Below are 25,345 nucleotides of genomic sequence, written 5' to 3'. Positions count from 1 at the left end.
GTTTCTCTGACTGTATTAACAATCATGAATTGTTAATTATAGAATGTCCTGAAAACTCTGAAATTCTTTTTGCCCTGACAAAGAAAGAAGGGTTTTGACCACAGACCTCTGGAGCCAGTACAGTCATCATCTCAGCCATCCATTAGCTAATGAACTCATTAATACACTTGGACTCAGCAACTGTTTTACCAACTTGACTGATAGAAAAGGGAAATGAAGGAAACACTTGGACGTCCTGTGTCTGTGTGTGTGTGTGTGTGTGTGTGTGTGTGTGTGTGTTACCAGGACATGGCTGAGGATTGCAGTCCTGATACTCTACAGGAGATCCTCTGCAGGTATTGGGGGAATTCTTGCCGTCCATGCCTGTGCAGCTGCGTTTTCGGGAGCGATAGCCTTTAGCACACTCCTGACTGCACGTCGTCCATGACTCCCATAATGACCAGCTTGAGCCTGTGAGTCTCACCCCAGGAGTCCTGAGCAGCTCATCCACAAGAGCTGCAACATACACACATTTTACTTTTTGAAGGCTAAACTTGATGATGAAGCAATCTCTAAATACAGCATTTACCATGGGTCTGGACAAGGAAAACGGAATAGTTCTGGACATGGAAGTCTAAGGTCAGATGTTCTAGAAGTAAAGCACTTTGCTTTTGAATTTGTGTTATGTTTCCTCCCATCTACCTGACCCTTATTTTTGACCCTGACCAGAATGTCACAGTTACTAAAGGTGACTGGATGAATAAGTTCACAGTTTTTAATGTATTTATTAAATTCACTGACTGCATTTAGATGACTTTTTAAAGCCACCTGTTTTATATTCTTATACCGGTTCAGGAAAAAACAATCACCCATATGATATAAAGAGATATTAGATGTTTTTTTTTTTAATGTGGCCTCCTTATTCCTTAAATATTCCTTAAATAAAAAGCCTTGTAAAATTTAGTAGTGTTCAAGAGAAGTGTGCCATAATGAGGATCCCACACAACATTAAAAATGTAACATATCAACTCTTTCGTTCTCTCTCCTACACTCCTAATGGATGAAGACCTAACCCTCTAATTTAAAGCATAGATGTCACGGCTCACAACGTGCTGGCCTTTTTCATTAGTAATTCAAGGTTGGCTAGGGCACCTAGTCACGCTGTGTTTTACTGCATTTCCGACAGAACACTCAAGCTGCTCTGTCCGACCACCTACACATAGAGCTATCCTTTTACCACGGCTCCACACTCCCCCTAATGCACTCAATGTATGGTGTCAAGTATGGCCCACTTCTCCCTGACTTCTGGCAGGAATTTATAGTTAATCGATGTGTGGGCTGACACCCATAACATGGATGGTCACTGAACTGTGTTGCTTAGCTGTCACCTGGGTAGAGAAAATGCCTCACATTCACACACAGCATAATCCCTAGATAAAGATACAGACAAAGCAACTTCAAGCAGACAGAAAGCATTTAAGGGGATCTACTGTTAAATCTCCTCTGGTGACAGAGACTAATGCAGTGAGCACTTTCAAGGCAGGAAGTAAGGTTTACTGTTTTTCACAGCCTTCACTAGTTTAATGAAGTCATGTATACAGGAATGAAGCACAGTAGATCCCTGGAGTAATAGCACATTATTACTTAGAGTAGGGTTTCAATAAGCAATCTGTTCTCTGGAGTCTTAAATCTTAAAAACAGCATGGCAGCAAGCTACTTATTTCCCACTTCTTGAGGGCTTAGTTTGCTGAAGTGTGTAATATAGGAGCGAGAATTGTGCGTGACTTCAGCACTCACAGTCTGTGTCACAGGAGACGGTGCCATCGTTGGGACAGAAGCGCGTCTCCACCTTCCTTTTACCCAGCTGGAGTTCATGCGGATCTGCCAGTTGTGCCCGGCAAATGTAGCGCACCCTCTGCTCCTGGCGTGCACCGCCTTGGGTTATGTTTACTGGCACCCATGGCGTCCAAGGAGTGTTTCGCCTCACCTCAGGACACGACTCCAGATTACAGGCCTGGTATTCCTACAGAATGAGAAAGGGACAGGGATGTGAGCAGTGTTTAAAGTGTGAAACATTCAGTTCATTTGTCATGCCCCCCTGTGGACAATCATTAAGCATAATTAGAGATACCGTGGCTCAGCGGTGCTGAGTCATGTGTGAAAACTGTTACAACGTGACGGCTCGCTACCACACACTCTGGGGAGGTGTTTCAGCAAGTTGTGAGCAAACCTGATTTGATTTTTAATAAAGTAAATTACATCTGGATTAAATTAATTGCAGCTATAGTAGCTCTTCAGTCTGAGAATTCACACACACACACACAAACACACACACATGCATACACACAGAGACAGATAAAAAAAAAAACCCCTCTCACACTGTAAATGAGGGGCAACTGTGAAGTGAATGTCTCAACCACATGATTAAATAATCTATTTGTTCAGTAGCTGCAGAGTTTATCATGGCACTCTGTATTTGGTTTGCTCATCATGGACTGCAGGTACATTTCGCAATTTCAGTCCGGCGTTAAAATATGTCTAGGGAAATGTGTTTTGTTAGTGAATGTGCAGCTGGATTTCCACTCAGTGTGCTAAGGGACTTAGTTCTTCCCCCTTCGAAGAGCTTCTTGGTTATCATGGATAGACAGACTTTCAGAAAACTGAATCCCAGCTGCCCTAGTCAAGACAGGAAGAGAGAGGAAGAGAGTGTGTAAGAGAGAGAGAGAGCTATGTACCAGTGCGCAGCCTGGACAGCTGTTTCCATTCTCACAGTTCCTGGAGCGAGAGTGCACTCCTCCCCCACACTCAGCACTGCACTTAGACCAGGGTGACCACGATGACCAGAAAACAGGCTGAGGGCAGGAAACCTTCTCATTGCAAAATCTGGAAAGGAAGATGAAGGTGGGTTGCCTTAATCACATCCAGACACACTCGCACACTGTGCCCTTATTCCAGAAACACATTGCTCAGCACTTCAACATCAAAGGAAACCAAATACTGAAATCTGAAGATTCATATGATGTGAGAGAGACAGTTACATCATACTGAGTAATTTAGGTGTCGTGAAATCAGGTGTGCAACATGAAAAAAACTTTAATTTTATCAGTGTCCTCCAGCCTCACTGTATTCACTGTCTGAAAGGAGATGTGTATGTAGTGTAGTCTGTAAGAGCACTCTACTTTCTCTATCTCTCACCTCTGCTCTCTGGCTTGGCCCACACACACCCGGCCACCGTGTCTGGGTGAGGGGTTGTTACAGGATCTCTGACGCACCTCGAAGCCAATCTCGCAGCTGGTGCTGCACTGACCCCATGATGACCAGGGAGTCCAGCCACCATTCCTGAGAGAAACCAAAGACAAAATGTGTTTTTTCTCCAGAATGTTAGTTTCTAATGTGCCACAGGGAAAGAAGAAGAGTTCTGCTTTGATAAGGAGTACGTTTCAATGTGCAAATGCATTCCCTTAATTTGCTTAAGTGCCTTGCTCCTGTGTAGCACTTCTCAGAAATTAATTGCCACTTCCTGGGCAAACACTATTTAATTTTGTCACCTTGCATTTAATCTTGCATAACTTTGACTTAGCTACTCTTATGCATAGCATGGTGCCTGCGTGTACAAATCATCAAACACTTTTAAAGGGTGATTCTTTGGTATGACTGTGCATATTAAATTCAATATCAGAAAAGAATTAAATGCTCAGCATATGCTGAGGCTGGAGTGTGCTTTAGCAGTGAACTGAAACTGCAGTTACCTTGAGCAATTGGCCACTTCAATGGTAGGACCCTCACACATTTTTCCCCCACACAGGGGAGGAGGACTGTCACATCCCCTAGAACGACAAAGACAAGCACTGGTGCCATCACCGTCATCGTGGCTGCAAGGCTGCCATGGAGTCCAGGGCCCATAGGCACCATCTATGGTTTGGTTCCACAGCTGGAAAAAGGTAAAGGAAAAAATGTGAAAGGAGAGCACAGGATAGTGGAAGTGCTTTCTTCAGCCAGCTCCACCATAGCCAGAAGCAGTCTCTGTTCACAGACTCTTGCTCACAAATGACTATGAATGGGCAACTTTGGAAGCTGAGGCCAATTCAATCATGTGGTGAGTCACCCTTCATGCAGAGGCAGGTGTTCAACTCTTACTGGGCATGCGGTGATGTTCTGAAACCACTGGCTCATGTTAGAGCTATCCTCAATTGTGGTGCAGCGTTTCTGCTTTCTGTCCCAACCACAATATGGGTCTCTGGCACCCAAACACATCCTGGAAAACAGAGAGAGAGAGAGAGAGAGAGAGAGAGAGGCATTAGATAAACAAACATAAACACACAATTTCATCCAGTCACTGTAACTAAACAATCAGTTGAACAATCAGTCCTGAATATTCCGACACCTCTGACATCTCAGGTGTACAGAGAGGGCAGTAAGGCTTCATATGAACCTATCACACTCTGAAACCGAGATAAAATATCTAATCTGGTGAAAAAGCAGCTGCCTAATGAGGTGTGATTAAATCTAAACTCACTAATGAACTTAAGCCATGAGACACAAATAGGTTGCAGGAATGCAGGGCAGCACAGCAGTAAACCCGAGAGCAAATACCGTGCCCCAGCTGAACCATTAGCCTGAAAGGCTCTTATTTTTGGCACAAGCAGATTGTTTTGTTTGCAATGAGTGGCTATTGCTCCAATTTTGGGGAAAATAAACAGTGTTTAAGAATGAATGCCAGAGAAGAAAGAAGTCTGACTGGAGTACAAACACAGCTGCTTGAAGGTCCAGAATCTCTGTGAATAATTTCTGTCTCCTTCTACAGTTTGCCAATACTTGCTAATACTGCAAATGTCTCTGTTTTTGACTTTTGTAGTTGTTCCTCTTGAATGAACTATAAATCCTACAAAATCATCTTGAGATGAAGAAGATAACTTTATCATATATTTACATATGAAGGTAGATGCAGAAACTGTCTAAATCAAGCTATATGATGGACGAAAGGTCTACCAGTTCTCATACTTATTTTAATCAAAGACACATGAGTTTATCTGTTCACCTTCCTGCCTCACCCTGCATTCTGTGTTGGCAGGCAGTTGCACTAACATGTGTAAGGCATAATTAAATAACACTGTTCTTGTCAATTAAGGACATCTTAGGGAAGAAAGGGAATAATGATGGCTATGTGGTGCAGAAGGCTCAATTACCCCCAGTTACTAAAGGTAGACAGACAAGCCCACAGGGCGCTAACCTGCAAGCAAAACCCATTTAAGCGAGAAGTTGGTGCCTGTCTTATTAATTACAGAGGAGAAATCCACTCCCATGAACCAGTGCCTCTGAGCACAAGCGAACCATGTAAGCTCTTAAGACTGCAAAAATGCAGCAGCTCAAGGGGAATGCTGATCTGACAGTTTGAACTGGAGGGCCGGTTCATGGATGGCCAATGGACACACAAGCAGCTTAGAGCACTTGCAGGCCATGGCCTGGCTCAGCCATCTGCCAACTGACTCCCTGAGAGAAATCAAAGGCCCAGACTGTGAAATGCATGTTTCCACCTGCAATTCAGATTTGGGAAAGGGAGTTTCAACACACACAGGGTGAAATAAAAATGTTTTGTCTCAACTTTGGGAAAAAATGCTGCTACTGTAAAAACAAACAAAAAAAACTGCATAGTCATACTGATAGCTCAGCTGTTTTAAAAACAGCAGGCCATGAACATTAGTTAGTGCTGAGCAATGTCTCGTTACTGCATCATAAATAGCAGTTCAGCAAAAACAGCTATCATGTATTTGATGTATTTGTACCTGAGTCAGGCATGAGGTGCTTCGAGTGACATCTCCAAGTGGCTCAAACTACATTCATGTAGTGTGTTGGCTTGCTGATAGATCAATACATCATGAGCAAAGCCACATGGCTTGTTAAATTTTAAACAGTATACAAGGCGAAAATAAACTAACACATAAAACAATGTGGCATGACGACTGATGGAATGCAGTAAATCTCCTCTATTCCCTGCAAGCTTAATGGATGTTTTAAAGAGATGAGGAGGGCTATAAAATACTGTCCTTTTTTATAGGCCTTTTAAAACGAAAGATTGGAGGCAAATAGCCATCACTGTCCCTTTAACATCAAACCTGCCCTCATGACCATAAATATGACAGCTGGTCAGATTTGCCACTTTGAACAGATTGGGGAAAAGCAAACCTTTAGACACAGCACACAGTGCTATGGTTTGATGTTCTGCATAAACAACACAAAGTTTTAAGCATTAAAACAGCCTCAGTGATGCTATTTCTACACAAGTCACTGAAAGGAATTTTTGCACGCTTTGTCTTTATATGTTAGTCTAAAGGTTAGAGGGCACAAGAACAATATCTGTAACCAGTGACAGGTTTTCTTTCAGTTCTTCTCTTAATTAGTAGTGAACTGACTGAGAAAAGCCATCAAACTCTGCACATTCATCCAGTTCCTGGACTTTAAAAGCTGTTTGGAGAATGGACGGCTCCTTGCTGGTCCCATAAACCTAAGTGAGATAGCTGTATGAAGGCTCAGTTAGCACTTTTAATGAGTTATCACTGTTGGAGTTTGTCAGAACTTGAGGGCAAAGGGTTTGAGACATATTGCCTGACTGAATAAATGCTGAGAGAGCACATGAAAGAGAAATGGCTTCAATATTGAAAGTCTGCAAAAGGAGACTCCGTTAAAAGCCAAACATTCTCCAGTAGTAATAAATACCTTCACTTTCTGATTACTTTCTTTCCCCTCCTTCTCTCTCTTCTCCTGCTGTTAGACTCCCTACAGTGCTGGGCTGAGTGCTCCAATAGGCTGTACTGATGTGAGCCCTTAACCACTGTATTCCTTAGCACCCTGCTGACAAGCTGGCAGGAACAACAAATCATAAATCTTCTCGGCCAGGGTGCCCCTCAGAGCCCCACAACAAAGCTCCACTCATGCAGGTCTCAGTCTGACCTTCTCAACAGCCACAGGTAAAAGAGCCATAGTCGCATATATCAATTAATAGGAAGTACTTTACAAATTCCTCTAGGTAGAGTTGCTTAGACAATACTTTAACACAGACCAAGACCTGAACTCAACTTTGTTTCCTCATGGATTAGGTGTTTAGTTGCATTATTAAAACTTGCCTTGTGTTGCTATGTTCTCTGCTGAGATACATCATAGTGCTGTAAGATGAAAGATTCCACATGCTTGATGCCTTAAGTATTTTTGTGGCCAGAGGACCATGGCATATCTTTAACAAGCTGAAAAAAGCTGGCCACATCTGTGGTAATGGGAAACCCAAGGGAAAACTGTAAAAACCATTTGTGGTTTACCAAGCAAAACATGTGGTTTATGATGCTATGTTCTGCTCTTTAAGAGTGACTTAAAGAGTGAGTATGAACTGTTTTTTTCCTTCTTTCACTGGGTTCATGAACTTGTATATTCTTACCACATACATTAAATAGCAATACTAACAGTATAAACCTGAACTATTTCACACTAGATACTTAATATTTACAGAATGCAGCTTCTTAAAACTTTCTTTTCATGAGCAAAGCAGTAGGCTAATTTGTCTGCTGCCATGATTCAATTCTGCGCACTTGATCGACTGCCACCGTCGTCTAAATGCTATAAATTGCTTTATTCCACCTGCACCAACACTGCTGCTTTGTTCTGTGCTGTTGGCCAGAGACTGTAGGCGAGCAGAGCTCGTCATTCAGGAGGGTACTGCTCCCATACCTCAGCCATTACTGCATCAACCTCCACATCCATTTCTCCCTAAGACGCAATCACCCTCTCTCACCCTTGCTAACGCTTGCTGAAGTGGATTGATGTGGCAGAGTGGCTGTGCTGGCATTGTTTTCCGGCCAAACAGCAGCCCAAGTGGATTAAATTAGTTTCTTACTGGACAGGCGTGAGACTAGGGCAAGAGGTGTTAGCAGAAAGTGGAGTGCTTAAAGGTCAAATGTAATTACACAGACCAAAGCCACTGCCGACATGAACATTTTGCATTAAGTCACTAATAAACACTTCTACAAAGACAAGAGGAAAGCTTGAAAGACTTTCAGCTGCATGCATATATCAGTAGAGCCTGTGTTAATCCATACACTGAAGTGCTATTAAGAGTGTTTTGGTTGTCCTCATTAGAAGGTAATACAGATTGTTGTAAAGGATTTCAGCCCTGACATTTGAAAGAGATGTTCACATGAAGGAATATAGAATATACAGTACATGCTTGATAAAGGCATAGAAAATTATCTCACAGGAATAGTTAAAAAGTAGACAGAAATATTAAATTACTATTATTAAATAAAAAATAAAATGACAAGATAATGACATTTTCATCTTCTTCTTCTTCTAATAAGAGTAATCATTATTATGGCAAGTATATATTACGGCAAGTATACATCATATCAAAGCATATCATATCAAACCTGTGCTAGTCGGTTCTGTCAGATTTGCCCTTGAACCAATGTGATTATACTTTCCTGCTGGGTTTCAAACCGGCATAACTACTTGCACTTTTTCTCTGCCCTTGCTCTTCTGCAACACCACAATAACCCCCTGTCCTCTTAAGATGCACGTTTGTTGTTTGTTTGTTCTCTGTTAGATATCTCTCTCTCAGCATGTTTGTCTGCGTTGGAAGCACTTCTACAGCTACTCTTTCTTTTTCACCTTCAGCAATACGGCACACAGCTGACAAACCATCTTTTGCAACCCTCAGCCAAATGGAGCTTGACTCCGGTCCCTACCTTGGATAGGCAGCGGACCCGGACTGATCGAAATCTCTGATAACCTCTGGGAGCTATGGGAATCCTTACTCTGCTTAAGTCATCGGGAAGGACAGATTTCAGTCCCAATTATTTGGTCTACCTGATTATCCTACAGGGGAAGGAGTATGAGCCCATGCCATGCGTCTGTGAAACTGAGCCAAAGGATTTAATGTCCCTAAGGACAGAATGAATGGGGTAGACTGAATACACACAGCTTTATACAGAAAGAAATTTTCCTGTTTTTGTCTGGCACATTTCTAAAGGTTTGGATATTACAATTATGCTTACTGTTCTGTTTTATAGCTGGAGCATCGAGCCAGGGGAATTTTTAGCACTCTGTCATTCAGACCCACAAAGAGAGTCCTGTCACCATGGAGAATCTGGAGACTCAGTATTGGCTCCTTTACACCGGGTGGGTGGAGCTGCATCTCCTCCAAATAACAGCCTTGTAGACTCTTATTGGTGGTTGCCAGAGCCTTCAGAATGGTCCCATATTCTAATACATAATAAAGGAGAGAATGAAATCAGATTTTAGGTCATAAATTATGTAAATACTGCTGGTAGGTTATAACAATGTCTGAAGTAAATTTGTATTTATAATACGGACTCATTCAGCTTTCCTGGCCTGCACGTTTGCTCACCTGTGCCAATGTACATGACGTGGTGTAGGGTGTCCTGGCCTTGCACAATGTCCACCACTAGCTTGGAGAAGCGTACATTATCCTGCCACACCAGCGGGTTGACAGATACAGGCTGTACCACGTCATTCATGAGGTAGAGTCGCTGGGCATCCTGCAGGCTGCGTTCTGTTAGGCCCTCGTTAGGCCCCTCATCCTCGATGGTACCACACTGTAACAATTCATAGTAAATAAGAGTAATAAATATTATATGCATCTCCTATATTTGAATGCACCAGTGCTAGGAGTGTTATACTGTGAGAGTTTTGAATAAAATGCCATATCATTGTAGTATGTCAGGGTACAGATGCTCACTTTAATATGTTCACTTTTCTTGATTAGTCGTTTAAAAAAATGATCTGGATGACTGCAAATCTTTAGAGACATACCAACTAAGCAGAATGTTACTAAAATAACACAACAATATCACATAACCAAATGTTCATGCAAAATAGTATTCCCAATTGGCAATATAATATGAAACCAGTATAGCTTCACAGCTGTGGATATAGATTAAAGGCGGTCAGAGACTAGACAATAAATAGAATCAAGGTGAGTGGTATACCTGGAAGTTGGGGATAGGGTTAAGAGTTGGCAGCCAGGTGGATCGTGGGTTCTCCTGGGAGCGGAACGGCCCATTAAACGCACGTGTGATGGCACTAAGGTTGTACGCACAAACTGCTGATGCGGCTATACTGTTCCTGTAAATTCGATAGAAAGATACGAAGAGAGTGTGAGAAAGAGAACAAAACTAAAGAAATAAGCAAAGGTAAAGAAAGGAGTTAAAAATCAAGGCAATATAACAATTAGTTGAAGAATGATTTATATCCCATATGATCTTTCAGCTGTGTGTCTTGCTGGATGAAGGATTTTAGATTTTAGTCTAAAGTTCCAGCAGTGTATATCTAAGCCTTTAGGCTTCTCTCCTGCTACTAACAACAGTTTTGAAATGGAGTTTCAGCTAAGATTTCCATGTGAGAATATAATGAAGTCGCATAAAGCTAAATCCGTTTCAGTTGCTGACACACACTGAGAAGAATACACAGGCGCTCACACTGTGAAATTACTGCTGATGCACATTGCCACTGTTACGTAAATGCCGCTGACACCTGTGTAAACCTCTGCCCACTGCTATTTGGTTATCCATGCAATCAATTCCTCTGCAGACAAATAATTAAGATGGGCAAAATGACTATCTGAAAATGACCATATTCGTCAGTATTTTTTAGTCAGTATATGGCAGCCATGTCTTTGAGTATAAAAAAGTATAAAATGGAAGACTGTCGTTAAAAAAATGAAACAAAATTAATTTATGTTGCTTTGAAAAGCAGGCAGATTCAAAGCCAAATGGTATCTTAAGAAAGCAGAAAATATCCAGGAGAGTAAATGCGTGTTTTGAGCTGACTCAAAACAAGCATGGGCTGCAGAGACCACTGACAAATGAGCTGCAATAACTAGGGTGCTAGCAGCAGAGCAGTGGACAGATGGTCTCTACGGCTGAGCTCCAGCAGGGAATCTAGCCCTGCCAGACTGTGGGGCCTGAATTGGGCTGTGGTTATTGAGTCTGGAAAAGAACCAATAGAACCTGCATCAGAGGACTTAGGGTACAGCTCTACGACAGGGGCCACATGCTGAGAAGGAAAGTATGAGAGGAAGGGCATTGCCAGCAGGAGAAAGAAGGTTTGACAGTGCAGCTCAAACGACTAGCAAAAGACAGTGAGATCCTTTACGTCCATTAAATTGGGCAGTGACGAAATATGGGCTGTTAAGCAGATTAGCCAGGAGTAAGCTAAAAAAAAGAGAGAGAAGCTAACTTCCTCTGAGGTGCCCTACTCCAAGCAGGTTTTGACATGACAGCAAAACAACTATGCTTTCATCAAGCTGCTCTTTTTCTTTGATGCTTTCATCGAGGCAGCATGAACATACTGATGGATGAGAATGGCCTTTTTTTTGCCTTAGCAGTAGCATAAAAAATGACCAACAGAAATATGCTGCCTCAGCTTTGGCTCTTTGCTATATAAAACTTATCGTGTTCATAAAGTCCCCCTAGCAGGAAACTGCTGTTAATCAGCCCTCTTTAATCATTAGTGGAATAATAGCAGGCAACTGGAAGGAATAAGTAACAGTTCAGAGAGCAGAGAGGATTATTTTAACTGCCCCACTTCATTGATTTAACATTGAGGGTGGGCCTGCGTCTCAATGAGTCAGAACTCCTGATTAACCTTCAGAAAACGTTCCCAAATTTATCCATGTGTGAAAGAGCCTTAAACACAGCTGCAATGTGATATGCTTGGAACTAAACAACAATAAAACAATATTGTTATACATAGCTACAAATAATGCTTAAAATAACAATTTAACTTTACAGAACTCATTCATTTATCACTCACAATCCAGGCTAAAAAAAAAGTGTGTGAACCATTGTTAAGAACTGGTAGAACACCGTTTAGGAGCAATAACCTTTTGCTAAAGTTTCTGCCATGCTTCACAGTTTTGATGGGGTACAGTGCCAAATATAGTGCTGAGCAATTTCTCCAAAAAGTACAACTTTTGTCGCCTATGTCCACAGAACATTGTCCTATCAGCATTGTTGAACGTCCTATAACAGTTTTTTTTTTTTTTAGAGAGAGAGAGAGAGAGAGTTTTTTAATCTGAACTCTATCCAGTATGGTGGAAGTGGAGAAAGCAATTTATCTCATATATAACTGTTTCTAAAAAGGGCATGGATCCCACCTGAATATAATGTGCCTATAAGTTGTATCCTGTGCCCATGTGTCACAACCAGACAGTCAGATGGCATAAAGAGACATGGTCCCACACATTCTTAGTCTAACACATAGCATATCAGGGTGATTCCACCTTACTGTGAGAGCAGATGATTATCTAAAGCATCTCTGACTGCTACACACTCCTAAGAGCTATCCAGGTTGTCCAGGTATAGAGTTTTTAGCACTGTAATTTTTATTCTAAAATCACTGTCACAACACTGGCCATAGCACAGGGTCAAATGAAGACATCAGAGTATACAGTATACTCCGGATGTAGCAGAATCTCCATATTTTTAAAAAAATATGGAAAAAATACATTATGTCTGGGATTCCAACCTCATCATGAATGCAAAAGCCCAGTCAGCAATCTTCTGAAGCATGAGGCAGGATTAGTCGGAATTTTTTTTTTTTACTGCATAATAATCTTTGAGTTACAGCACTGGTCAAAGTCACTTTCTTGAGGGAGGAAGTCAGAATTTCTCCAAGTCACCACATAAGCATGACAAGTATGTGTGACAAAACTGAGTGAAGATTAGCACAATGGCTCCATTCTCATTTCATATCTCTAAATATGCTTTAAAAGCCAATTAAAATATATGCATTCAATATACATCACACTAATACTGAAATAAAAATGAATCTTTTTGAAAATGCATTGTGGTCTGGACAGTGGAATAAAGAGGATTTTTTTATTGTTATTTGATATGATCTGAAATTTCCACTCTAACCACTATAAATCCAACACAGCCCAAATACAGCACACGCTAATTTGACAGTCGTTGACGGAAAATGTTTTGGTTGCGCATTTAAAATTCAACCGAGCCCAATGTAAACGCAGCATTCCTGCATGCACTTAGTACTTTTGTAGTCATCGCTGCACAACTGACCTCTGCATTCGTAGTGCTATTACTGACTCTTACAAAGAGTGCTAATGGTCTGTATGTCTGTAACTTCTACCACATTAAACTACATGATGGAAATTGTGCCAATTCCTGGCTCAGATTACATACTGATTGTCTGTCTGCTCAAAAGTGTCTCAAAAATCTCTGGCTTTAATTTGGATTTTTTTTTTAAAAAAAAACCTATTTTAAAAGAATATACAAATGCAAATGTTGTTGGAAATGTTTATAAAAAGCCAAAAGAGCATTGTTTAATGTCTTCTTATGGACAAGGCATCCTGCCCCAGAAAGGCTTCTTGATTCAGCTTATGTCCCGAGAAATAAAATGATGAAGTCATTTTGTGTGATGAAGCACTGCAGTATAGGTAATCACATGGGGCAAAATGAGAAGATAAAGTAAAGTGTATTTTAGTGCTTGGGTTCAGTGCTGCTGTATGATTAGCACTGTTTATAGCTGTGTAGAAATGCACTGACAAAGTGCAGCTTAGTCCTGCGAGTGGCAGAGCTATAAACACAGTGAGTTCATTATGAGGGGCTATAGTGCTTACAGACCTTTAGGCACTAATTCACAGTGAAAACGGGCTAGCCTTGCCAACTCAGTCTTTACCGACTGGTAGAACTACTACTTGCAAATCCACATTTTCTCTCTCACACATTTTCTCACCCTCTGTCCTGCTCTTACAACCTGAGATTCCAGAGGTCCATGCTGGAGGTGTTCAATTTACTGCAGACAGATGGAGACACTGCTCTTATGATTTCATTACTAAATCCCATCACTACAGGAGTGTGTGTGTGTGTGTGCGCGTGTGTGTGTGTGTGACAGAGAGAGAGAGAGAGAGAGAGAGAGAGAGAGAGAGCATAGCACTTTTTAACGTAAGAGCCTTTTCACTTTTCCTATGATTCAGCAAATGTACAGTGTACAGCCTTTAGCCTTCAGAGTTCCTGATTACGGACGATTTTAAAGAGGACACAACAGATCTGCCTGCAAACAGAGGAAACAAACTTTTCCCCTTATTTCACCATCTATTTTGAACCTTTATTAAAACCTGAGCTTTCTGCACAACAATGATAAAAGAGAAAGAGCAGCTGCTCGGTCATTTGGTGTAAAGTTAAAGCTGATTGAAGCATATGCTTAAACACAAGTAAATGGCCATATAATCTCTTATGCATTATCTCTTACACATTACTAAACACATTTACCTTTTTCTTTTTTTCTTGCCATCACAGGATAAATAATGTATGTGCAAAACAGTGCAAATGTAAACACTGCTTAAACACATTAACTAGACACTTTGGCTTTAGAGTGCACTCACACATTGGTAGTAAATATGCCGTAGATGAGATCCTGCTCAGGTAGGTAGAAAGTGCTCTGGAGTTCGTTGTAGTAGAAGGGGATCTCTCCAGAGCGGGAGCAGTTCAGTCGAGCTTTGGTGAAAGTGGTCCATGTATCCTCGAGCAGGAAGCGGCCACCGATGTCATTCTTACAGACGCGTGCCACACGAGAGTACACGGTCTTCCCACAGTCATGCTCTACTGCATTCTCCCTCAGGAAGAAGAAGGTGAAGAGTCCAATATCATAGGCTGAGATGAACTGAGGCTCTAAGAGAAAGAGAATGTATTCTGATGAACACTATGCAGCATAGTGTACGGTGGGGACAGTTACAAAAATCCATTTGCATACTCATTAACACTTAGGGGTCATTAATCATAAGCAGTCCACCTATGGGCATGTTTATGGCAAATTCGATGATACCAGAGACTACAGAGTAAACCCATGTGGACAGAGGGAGAACACTCAAAAGTCTACAAAGACAAGAACCCATGTTTACAAATGAAACCCTGGAGCTGTGAGACAGCAAAGCTACCTGCTCTACTTCCATCATTATTTATATTGCCAAAGACACTCACCACAATATCGCCATAATAATAAGCTTATACCTGCCATTTTACCATGTCTATTTTTACAGTTTTACGATTTTATGCTTTACCTTTCAAACACAAAATAGGTTAAAAAAATGAAGGAAAAACAAGGAAAAATTCACTGATCTAACATGAGGAAGAAACTTTGACAGTCTCGAAAGTGAACCCATCCTCTTCTGAATGACACTGAATAGTGAGAATATAAATCACAGCTATTCTACAACTGTATACTAATGAGTTAAGAGGTGCGGAGTGGGTCACTATAAACATCAGGGTCAATCTGTAAATAAACTGGAAGCTTTTGAACCTACAACAGTCAGGAACATTATACACTGACAATGAAAGAAATAAAAAAGAAAGAGCTTTTCTCCATGTGTGTAGTGTGAGGCTGGATTTGACTGAATAATAATAAACTAATAGTAGAGCTTTCTGGATGTTGAGTAAGTACATACTACATGAACCTTTTAATATATTTTTTCATCTTGCTTAAAATATTATTATTCATCATCTACATGTAATAATTAAGTTAGGCAGTTTTGCATTGCTGCAAATATTTCAGTATGTACTTCCAACAAGCAGATTTTTCTGTGACTGAGAGGTAGGCCAGACTGTTCGTGTTGTGTAAGTGTACACATGTTTGTATGCATGTGCATGACTGTACAGTTATATGTGGGCGTGAATATGACAAACAGTCTTTTTCTACTTGCAGAATGAAAGTAAACAGATCAGTTCCATCAGGATTCTAGTGTGTGTTTGTGTGTGTGTGTCTGAGTGTGCGTATGCACTTGTATTTGAGATCATGCCAGACTTGCAGCTTCTCCAGTAGCACTGACAAACTTCTCATAAGAGAGTTTGGAGCCAAAACCCAGGGCTTATTCCAGTTCCGTTCCAATTCACTTCATTATTAAAATGTAGTCAGTCAGCACCTTATACGTAGGTGCCGAGCGCAACAACAGGCCAGGTGAATCAAGACCCCAGAGGTCTGTGACATTCTTTCCTGACCCCCTCAGGAACAGGCTTATGAATGGAAATGAGATTTTAATTCACACTTCACATTCAGAGGGTTATCTTCACATCCCACTGGCTTGGTGAGTAAGTGCTATTTTTTACAGGTGGGATATGCTGAGAGCTGAATTTGGTCACGAGGAGCACAGCAACATAAGTCTGACAGATTATTCTTCACACTGAGGCACAGAATTGAGTCTTTGTGCTTTCGTGTGTCGGATGGGGAAAAAATGTGCATGTGTGTGCGTATTAACTCTATCTCTCTCTACCTTTTTCTCCTCTGCAGCCCCTCACTTCAAATCTCCCACAGCGGAGTTAGGTGGGTGTCTCTGGTAGAGTGGAGCATTGCGGCAGCAATTTCACCCTCTTCCTACTGTGAGGAATAATTATACCACTGCCTGGCAGAGAGCTGATCTGTTCCACCTGAGGCAAAAACTGCTTGCTGCTCTATAAGTAAGCTTTAACACCTGCCTCGATTCAAGTAAATAACATGTGAAGACACCAGAGACATGAGATTCACCACAGATTCATCATGTGGAGATACTAAAATTGTTTGACACAATTTTTTTTTTTACATTTACTAATCAAACAGGTGCTAGGTGAATGTAAAACATTACACTATTTAAACAAGACATTGTGTTTCTCCTACCGTTGAGCCATTTGGAGTTGTACTGGGCGGTCCTCAGAGGAGGCATGTTTCCCAGGCTGCGGTATATGACTGGGTCCCGGCCAGAGAAGTCGATGACTGTGGCAGCGTAAAGCTCTCCGCTGTCTGTCACAACTGCCGTAGAGTTATGGCGAGGGTCATAAGGGCAGCGTGCCACGCCATTCACCCGTTCCAATATCCTGCTCATATTCCCCACCTGAGACAGTTGGGAAGAAAAACTCAATTAAATGTGCTCTAATTCCTAAAAAAAACTCTAACTGATGAGTAAATACTATTGTCACTTACTTCTCTGGTGATGCACAGAGGCTGGAAAGCGTTAGTGCCACATGTCATCACCTCTGTCTTGTTAACCAGAAGTACTCGAATGTAATTCTGACACTCCACCTGAAGAAAAAATGAACACTGTCAGTATATTACAGCAGTGCTGTTCCCTTAAATGCCACAAACCATCTACAGCTGACCTGAAGTCATGCTATAATTATCAGTTAATCAAGTGCCACTACATCAGACATTCGGGACATTCAGCATCCTCTGAGTTTGGTTAAGAATCCACATTTTTTCAAGCATAAAGGGATGAAGTGTCTTGGTGTGAAAAGTGCATGGCATATATTAGCATGGGGAACCAGACAGCAGTTTGTGTTCTCCACTTTAGATGATAGCCGCTGCCGTGTTTTTCTATAGTTCCTCAATTATAGAGTAAGCGACTGGCAGCTCAGTGCTAGAAGAGAGGAGGTCTGAGTTGTTAGGAACTCAAGAGACTTGCTATAAACACTTCCAAACTGAAAAGGCCAGGTCATCCCATTTTGTATTTGCAACTATCTAAAGATCTCTTTTGAATTAAACTTATGAAATATAAAAACTTTCAGTGCATGAATCCTGTACAGAAATTCTAAAACCCAAAATGAACTAAGGTCAGACCTGATGTTCAGATTTTGCAAATAAGATTATGTTTGGTCTTCTAAGATAAAAATGGCACAGTAATCAATCCCCTAAGACAGCCTGATCACAGTGTTTCTTATCAGCACCACAGGGAGACCTTGTCTGGCATGCTGGAATGCTAAAAAGAGCCATCATAAGCACCTGGTAAATGCTGGGTTTCAATCAGCATATTAAAGCTGCATATAAGCAGTGATGTGCCATAAATTATTTATTATTCACAACACATTATTCACTAACTGGAGATTTGTGCTTTAGAAAACACCGGGTAAATGTGCTTTGCACTGTGTCCTCCTACAAGGCAAACCTATTCTCTTTCCTCTGTCCAATGAGATGCTGGCATTTTGAAAGAAATGTTACTATTCAGTAGTAAAACCGGGGGTTCAAAGTTACCTCCGTCTTCCCTTTGCTTTGACAGGACCTCCTGGTGTCTTCGTCTGGGCCCCATTCTGTTGCCTAGGAAACCAAAATACATGTTGAAAAGTGACTTGCGGCATTCGCTACCAGCCAGCAGACGTTCAGCTCGAGGCGCATTACACAACTGTGCACAGCAATATTGCATTTAGCCTGATGCCTTAAACGACATTAACCTTATTGATGCTTGTTTATTCTGTAAACAGCTAAATAAGTGGGGCAGTGGCTTAAAAGGGTGAGGGAAGGAAACAGTTAGAAAGCCAGATAAAATTTGCATGTAAATGCCTTTGCCTTGCTTATTTATTTCAGGCAGAGAAATCTAGTCTCCCTTCCTTTCACTAGCTTTGGTGTCTCCATTTTCCTTGGCCCAATTACACCCTTTTGTAGCAGCTGGTCCAGTATTCAATTATAGAGACAAATTGAAATAGTTTAGAGCAGCAGAACATGCAATATCTATCTGTCTGTCTGTCTATCTATCTTGATAGATAGATAGATAGATAGATAGATAGATAGATAGATAGATAGATAGATAGATAGATAGATAGATAGATAGATAGATAGATAGATAGATAGATAGATAGATAGATAGGGTATATACTGTGAATATTTTTTTTCCCCTCATCTTTAAACAAAATCAGAGCTACATCTTCTACCACAACCCTCTGACTAACAGCTCTCATTCCAGTCTGTCTCACCTAAAAATAGTCCTCTGCTCAGCCCAGTGTGTGCGAGAGTGAAAAAAGAATGGCAGAGAGCAGAGACAATGCAAGAAACTCTTGCTTTCTTTTCCATCCTGTTTTCCATTCTCTGCTGCGTAAAGTGCACACCACCTGGACTAAATGAACTGTTCTGGCTTCCTAAAATTACATTCATAACACCTTTCCCTTTTCTCCATACAAAGCTCTGTGCTTCAGAAGATAAAGGGTAATCGATTAAGCAATTTGAAGCAGTAATGAACCGATATTTAAGTGTGATTTGTTTAGTGTAACATAGGCACTGACACATGAACCAAATTGGAAAGTAGTAAAACTACGACAAAAAACAAAAGGCTCTGTATGCCTCATCAGCCTTCATTCAGCAATAGCATCATGGCTCAAATGTTTTGAATGAGACTGTCACTCATGATTTTCAACTCTTCCCTAGTATGCTGGCTCTCACTCACCAAGATATGATAATGATGATGTGACATCATACCAAACAAAACCCCCACCACTTAGAAAAATTGAAAAGCTGTATTTTTTCAACGAAGTGAGAGAGAGAGATAGAGAGAGAGTATGCTAGGATCCGAGTGGGGGTTGTTTGTGAGAAATGCCTTTGTGGTGAGTCATAGTTGGGGTCATTAGCATCTTGTCTTTGAAGCCATTTGTAGAGAAGTCCGTCAGCTTAACCCTGACCTTAACCATGGCAGCCCCCCTCTTTTCACCACGTTGAAACAAAGCCAGCCCTCCACTGCCATTCCCAAAGCACATTCTGAGAAGTGGGTCTGTGAAAGGCGCACTGTCTGCCATGTTTGGTGAGGGCCACAATGGGGTGCCTGGGACTTTGCCACCCTAGGAGAGCAACCATCCACCTGGCAGTGAAGCAGCAATGCTGGCTTTTCACTAAGGAGAGGATGAAATGTCTGAATAGCAAATTGCCCCTGACAAGCGTTGCATTTCATAGAAAAACTGACAAAGTAATGTAGACCAAGAACGCACACCTGTAATTACATAATTACCTTCCTACTCACTATGAAATATTGGTAATTAAATACTCTGTAGTTACTCTGTAGTTAATTTCTTGAGCAACACTCTGATTTGTTGCACATTCATTTTCTTTGCTGCATAAAACAAATTTTAGTTTAGTAAATAACAGATTAAATTGCTAAAATAGCAAATTTTACACTGATGGAATCCCTTGAGCAGCAGTAAGTCTTTAAGGAACAGGGGAAAACTGAAGTCAGTATTAGAGATCAAAGTCATAACAGTTAAAATGGCAGCCGTGGAGACGATAATGAGTGTAATAGCACGGCACTCTCCAATGCATTTCGGCAATTTCATCTCACTTATTTAAAAAAAAAAAAGCCACAGTCATATAGGAGTGTGTGGGGTGTGTGTGTGTGTGTGTGTGTGCAGTCCCAGCCTACATTTCTTCAACATTTTTTTCAAACCCAGAAACACTGGTCTAATGTTAACATTAACATTGTAAACATACTCAGCAGCTGGGAATTATATGTTTCCACATAGAGTCTAATTCTGCTGAAAAGGCAGTTGTATCTGTTGTGCATGACTAATATCAGGTGTGACAACTAATTATGATGCATGAATATTACAAACAGGAGCCTACTCCAGCACACTGGCAATGTCTTATTGGTGTTTTGTAACACCTGCTACTTACAAACAAGGCATATTCACCTCTAAACTAAAGTAACGTGGCTTCTTTAAAAGCTTTTTTGTCTTTCACTTGACTGCTGACTCTCCATCAAGCATGTAATTACAGAACAGTTTGTGAATAAGAATTAATTTTACACATCAGTGTTCCAACTGCCTGACTCCATATCTGGTTGTTAATTTCAATTTTAATACCAAAAAATGAACTAATTTCATTCTCATCTTTCCTCAGCTGTGCTTCCTTTTTCTTAACTGTCCCTCCTTTTGTGCTGTGCCTGATTAAGGTGCGGAAGCTCCGCCCCATTTCCATTAGACTATCAGAGTATCCATATTAAACACCGAACCTCCAAGATCTGTAGGCTTCAATAGGACCTCCTCGATCCCGCCTCATTTCGTCCTTTAACACAGTTCTCCATTGAGCCAGCCGGTTCCCCTGTACTGAGCACCACCCTGCTGGATGTGACAGGACTGCCAATTCCTTTTCCTCATTGTCCTACAACCCTGATCCCTACACAACAGGGTGCACATATGCATTCTACTTCCTCCCCCCAAACCAATCTCTCCCCAAAACACATACGCTTCCCCATTCTAGCACCCGCACCCCTAACACAAACACACACTCTCTCCTCATTCCAGCGTACCCCTCTGCACTGGCTACAGCCAACAACTGTGCTGAAAAATGGGACCAGTGTAGTGTGGAGGTGCATACCCTTTGAGTAGCGCTGAATGAGGGGACTGCATATTGTGCTGAACTGTGTGAGCTGTACGAGTGTGTGAATGTGAAGATTGAAAGAGGAAATGGGCAATTATTTGAAGCTTCACTGTTGTGCTGCAAAAAGCTTTTGAAGTTAGAAAAAATGACAAGTAGAGAAAAAGAGAGTTTGGTCAAAGCCTATGTCCACACCTCCACATGACGGCTGTAACAGTGTGACAGCACTGTATTGCAGGGTTAAACGCACAGCATGGCTAAACCATGGTGAGACTGTGGCTAGGAGTGATTGACTAATTAGTAAGCATAACTGCCTTAGTTAACTGCTAACCTAGTGAGCAATGGTGCTTGCATTATTATAGTTACACATTTCCATTGCCTGAATATGTACATGTTCAATTTCAAATCTAATGATCACTAAATAAATGTATACATGCACAAATATCACTTTGTCTAGTGAAACACATGTAGAACAATACAACACTTCAGTCCAAAGGCCACCCCCTTGTGTCTCTTGTTCTCATGGTCTTTGACTTTTTTCCCAGCATATGAAGATCACATTATACCCACCCAGCAACAAAGACCACATCAATAATTAAATCTGGGCAAATTGCAGGGGGACATTAATAACCAGTTGGCTGAATGAAATCAGCCCTAGCTCATCAGACTATCATGATGTCAGTAGAAATTTGGACTGCTGGTGAAAAATATCAAAGCAAGCACCGTTTTTTAATGCCACACTTTTTCATTTTTGATAGGATGCCCAGGACGTGCCCTGAACAACTGACATATAAATAGAATACGCACCAGTGCCTGTGTGATCCTAAAAACATTACAACACTAAAATTCTCACTCTAAAGCATGCGAGAGGGAGCCAACACACTAAAACTCTATATGCTCTCATATTTTAGCCTGATGCTGATTGTTACAACACCATATTTGGTAAAGCAGAGTTTACATTAGACTGAAATACTTGAATAGAATCCAACCCATCCAGATTCCCATGGATTCTTTCTATTTTGTCACAGTTTACTTCTGTGTAGGACTTCCTGTTTTAAATGCGAACTGCTGAGGAGGGCAGTCACCTCTTGCCCAGAGTGGCCTCTGTCTATGCAGCTGTAACTTGCTTGTCAAAGACAATAAAAGGAGGCTGGCTTTGCTACATTTCCTCACGATTTAGAAGAGAAGCCTCTGTTTTTGCTTGCAGCTTGGCACATTTGATTATCAATCCCTTTTTGACTTGTGTCAAATCAGTGATTTGTCATGGACCTTTGAATGTGTTGAAGAAACGCTTCAAACCTGTTCTTCTTCAAACCCAGCAGATTTGACTCATAGAAGCATTTGGAAATCCAACAAAAGAAGAGGAAAATAAGGTCTTGAAGGCACAGGGAAATAGCTGGCATGACGTCTGATTTGCATTAGTGTCGCTCACCACTACAGTCACAGCAAGATTGCTTAGTCTGATTTCTAAACTACCTTACAATGGATATAAAAGGTCTACACACCCCTGGTAAAATTGCAGGTTTCTGTGATGTAAATGAAAGATGGATCATGTCAGAACATTTTCCACCCTCATTGTGAAAAGTTGAAAACTAAAACGAAAAAGAAAAAATCTGACAATAACCTACAGATCATGAGCTTTAGCTAATCAAACATCAGAATGGCTAAAAAGTGTGATCTCATGGTTGTTGGTACCAGATGGGCTGGTGTGAGTATTTCAGAAAATGCTGATCTCTGGAATTTTCACATGTATCAGACTCTGGAGTTTGCACAGCATGATAAAAAACAAAAACAGACATAGTAAGTGGATGTTCTGTGGGCAGAAATGTGTTGGACAGACTGGTTTGTGCTGACAAAAAGGGTATGGTAACTCAAATATCCACTCTTTACAACTGTGTTGAGCAGAAAAGGGTCTGAGAACATGTCAAATCCTGAGACAGATGAGCTACAACAGCAGAAAGTTACACTGGGTTCCACTCCTGTCAGCCAAGAACAGCAATCAGAGGTTAGAGTGGGCACAGGCTCACAGAAACTGGTGAGACGAAGATTGAAAAATAACCCCAGCAACATTTTCCCAACCTTCAGCTGTCCAGTTTGGATGTTTTGCCACAGTCACTGAAATCACATTTTCCTCCATTCCACTGTTTGATTTGAATAAAACTGAAGCTCTTGACCTATATCTGCATGATTTTATGCATTGTGCTGTTCCCACATGATCGGCTGATTAGATAATTGCATGAATAAGCAGGGGTCCTGGTGTTCCTATTAAAGCGACTGTAGAGGACTCTAAAAGTCTGTCCATATCAGATTACCCATACTTGATACACTACTGTAAGAGCATTGTGAATGTTTAATCATAACCTTGGCTGCAATTTCGGACTACCTCTTAAAAGCATATTCCTTTCAAAAGGAACCTTTCAACACTCCTGAAGCATATACCATTTGATGTATCTGATGTGCTTATAATTCCTGAAGATCCTGAGCAGGTTGTCCTGACATGAAAGTGTTTACCACTCAGCACTGAATAGAGAAGTTTTGAGGTATGAGAAGGTGGGAGGGAGATCAGAGTTATGAAACAAAGTTGCTTCTTTAGGTGCAGGAGAGTGGTGGAGATTTAACAGAGTTGCTTTGAATCCTTCTTGCATGTCCTCTCTATTTACATTCCAGCTTGGCCAGTCCTCTGGCCTTATCTTCTACACAACTCTCCTCACATAGAGCAGACCCTCTTCTTTCACCTCTTTATCATCTTCATTCACAACTCTATTCCTCTCATTTGTGACAGCAGCGCCCGGTATCTCATCCTTTTTTCTTTTTTTTTTTCTTTTTTTACCACAGCCTGTGACAGCTCAAATCGAAGTAAGTTCTCCTCCAAGATCCTCCTCCACACCATACAGTGCTGGAACATTTCAGCAAAGCTCCTTTCTTTCCAAAGCTCCTCACAGTGTGTAAGTGATGCTCACTGGGTCAGTCGCATTACTCAATGAGGACAGATTGTTCCTTTTGATTTTACACATACAACCAGAAAAGTAGAATAGAATAGAATAGCTCTTATTCAGATAATGAAGTATTCAGATAATGTATGTAGATTTAATCAAAGTGCTGCAGTAATTTTGTAGTAGCTGTTTCATCCTGGGCAGGGTCATGGTAGATCTGGAGCCTGATCCTGATCCTGAATGGGATTCCAGTCCATAAACAGGCCTTCATTCACACCAATTTGGAATATTTAGTCCCCCTAGCATGTTCTTGAAGGTGGGAGGAAACCGTAGAACTCAGTGGAAACCCACACAGATACATAGATACAGATAGAACATGATCTCCACACAGAGAGTAACCTGAGCTCAAAATCACCCTGAAGCTGTGTGCTGGCAATGTTTGAGATTTGTTTTCTGAAAAATACTTGCAGTAAGGCAGATCTGATTTCTGAGCAGCAACAACTTTCTAATATCAGACAGATCCTGACAAATGATGAATAGCACAATAAACAGTCAAGCTGATAATATAGGGGGAGCCCAGGGATGATCAAAATACAGGTCAGTTCTAACAACCTCAATATCTCTGAAAATTAAGTAAGTACACACTTCACATGTTTTGCTATGTATACGTTTAAAGTTGCATTAAAGTCAAAATTATAACAGGAGCTGTCTATAAGACTAGTAGACAAGTAAATTTTATCCCTGAAATTGTTTTTCAGTTCAGAAAGTTGTGACTGTTGTGATTGATTTCCCTGATCTACTAACAAACATGAATCTTTAATCTGATAAAACAGAAACATTTCTGCGTGTGTTTGGTAATATCTGACAAGAGCTATGCTTAGCATAAGGGCAGAAGGGAAGATGTATTAGGTGGTAGGAAAAGGTAAAAAATACAAAACAAAAAACAACAACAAAAAACAACAAAAAAAGAATTAGGGCCAGCTGTAAAATAATCTGTTTCTACATGGCATTAAATCAAATTATCCGAGTGACTCAGAAACCAATAGTAAATGCTCTGTGTGTACTGAGTTTATCCAGTTTAATGGCAAAAGAGCTATGGGCTCAATGCTGGTACAATCTAGGATATTCTGTATGTTCAAATTTAGGGACAAACCAATCACACACACACACACACACAGTCACGTATGCTCTACTGAGAATTTCATTTAAATTGTGTCAGATTAGCAAAACAGCTTGTGAAATACAGATTATAATCAGCTTTGTTTAAGCCTCAATCACAACGATTTCTTGCAAATGTGATATTACTCTACTTTCACAGT

At 40.9% G+C, this 25,345-nt stretch overlaps 1 protein-coding gene across 5 annotated transcripts in view; it reads right to left on the bottom strand.

Annotated features, from left to right (window-relative positions):
* Nucleotides 1-25,345, bottom strand: part of sema5ba (sema domain, seven thrombospondin repeats (type 1 and type 1-like), transmembrane domain (TM) and short cytoplasmic domain, (semaphorin) 5Ba) — a 90,751-nt gene that overhangs the window by 10,889 nt on the left and 54,517 nt on the right. For all 5 annotated transcript variants that reach the window (XM_058391793.1, XM_058391795.1, XM_058391791.1 and 2 more), the window contains exons 6-18: nucleotides 17,995-18,057; nucleotides 16,951-17,049; nucleotides 16,648-16,861; nucleotides 14,387-14,672; nucleotides 9,972-10,107; nucleotides 9,371-9,578; nucleotides 9,018-9,225; nucleotides 4,117-4,234; nucleotides 3,729-3,910; nucleotides 3,175-3,318; nucleotides 2,715-2,862; nucleotides 1,777-2,002; nucleotides 283-495 (exon numbers count right to left, since the gene is read on the bottom strand). In XM_058391793.1, coding sequence (XP_058247776.1) covers nucleotides 283-495; nucleotides 1,777-2,002; nucleotides 2,715-2,862; nucleotides 3,175-3,318; nucleotides 3,729-3,910; nucleotides 4,117-4,234; nucleotides 9,018-9,225; nucleotides 9,371-9,578; nucleotides 9,972-10,107; nucleotides 14,387-14,672; nucleotides 16,648-16,861; nucleotides 16,951-17,049; nucleotides 17,995-18,057 — 2,245 coding nt within the window. The remainder of the gene's footprint in view (nucleotides 1-282; nucleotides 496-1,776; nucleotides 2,003-2,714; nucleotides 2,863-3,174; nucleotides 3,319-3,728; nucleotides 3,911-4,116; nucleotides 4,235-9,017; nucleotides 9,226-9,370; nucleotides 9,579-9,971; nucleotides 10,108-14,386; nucleotides 14,673-16,647; nucleotides 16,862-16,950; nucleotides 17,050-17,994; nucleotides 18,058-25,345) is intronic.

The sequence above is a fragment of the Hemibagrus wyckioides genome, linkage group LG06 (genome assembly GCF_019097595.1).
Source record: "Hemibagrus wyckioides isolate EC202008001 linkage group LG06, SWU_Hwy_1.0, whole genome shotgun sequence".
In the NCBI taxonomy this organism is placed as follows: Eukaryota; Metazoa; Chordata; class Actinopteri; order Siluriformes; family Bagridae; genus Hemibagrus; species Hemibagrus wyckioides.
This window is presented reverse-complemented; position numbering and strand designations above follow the sequence as displayed.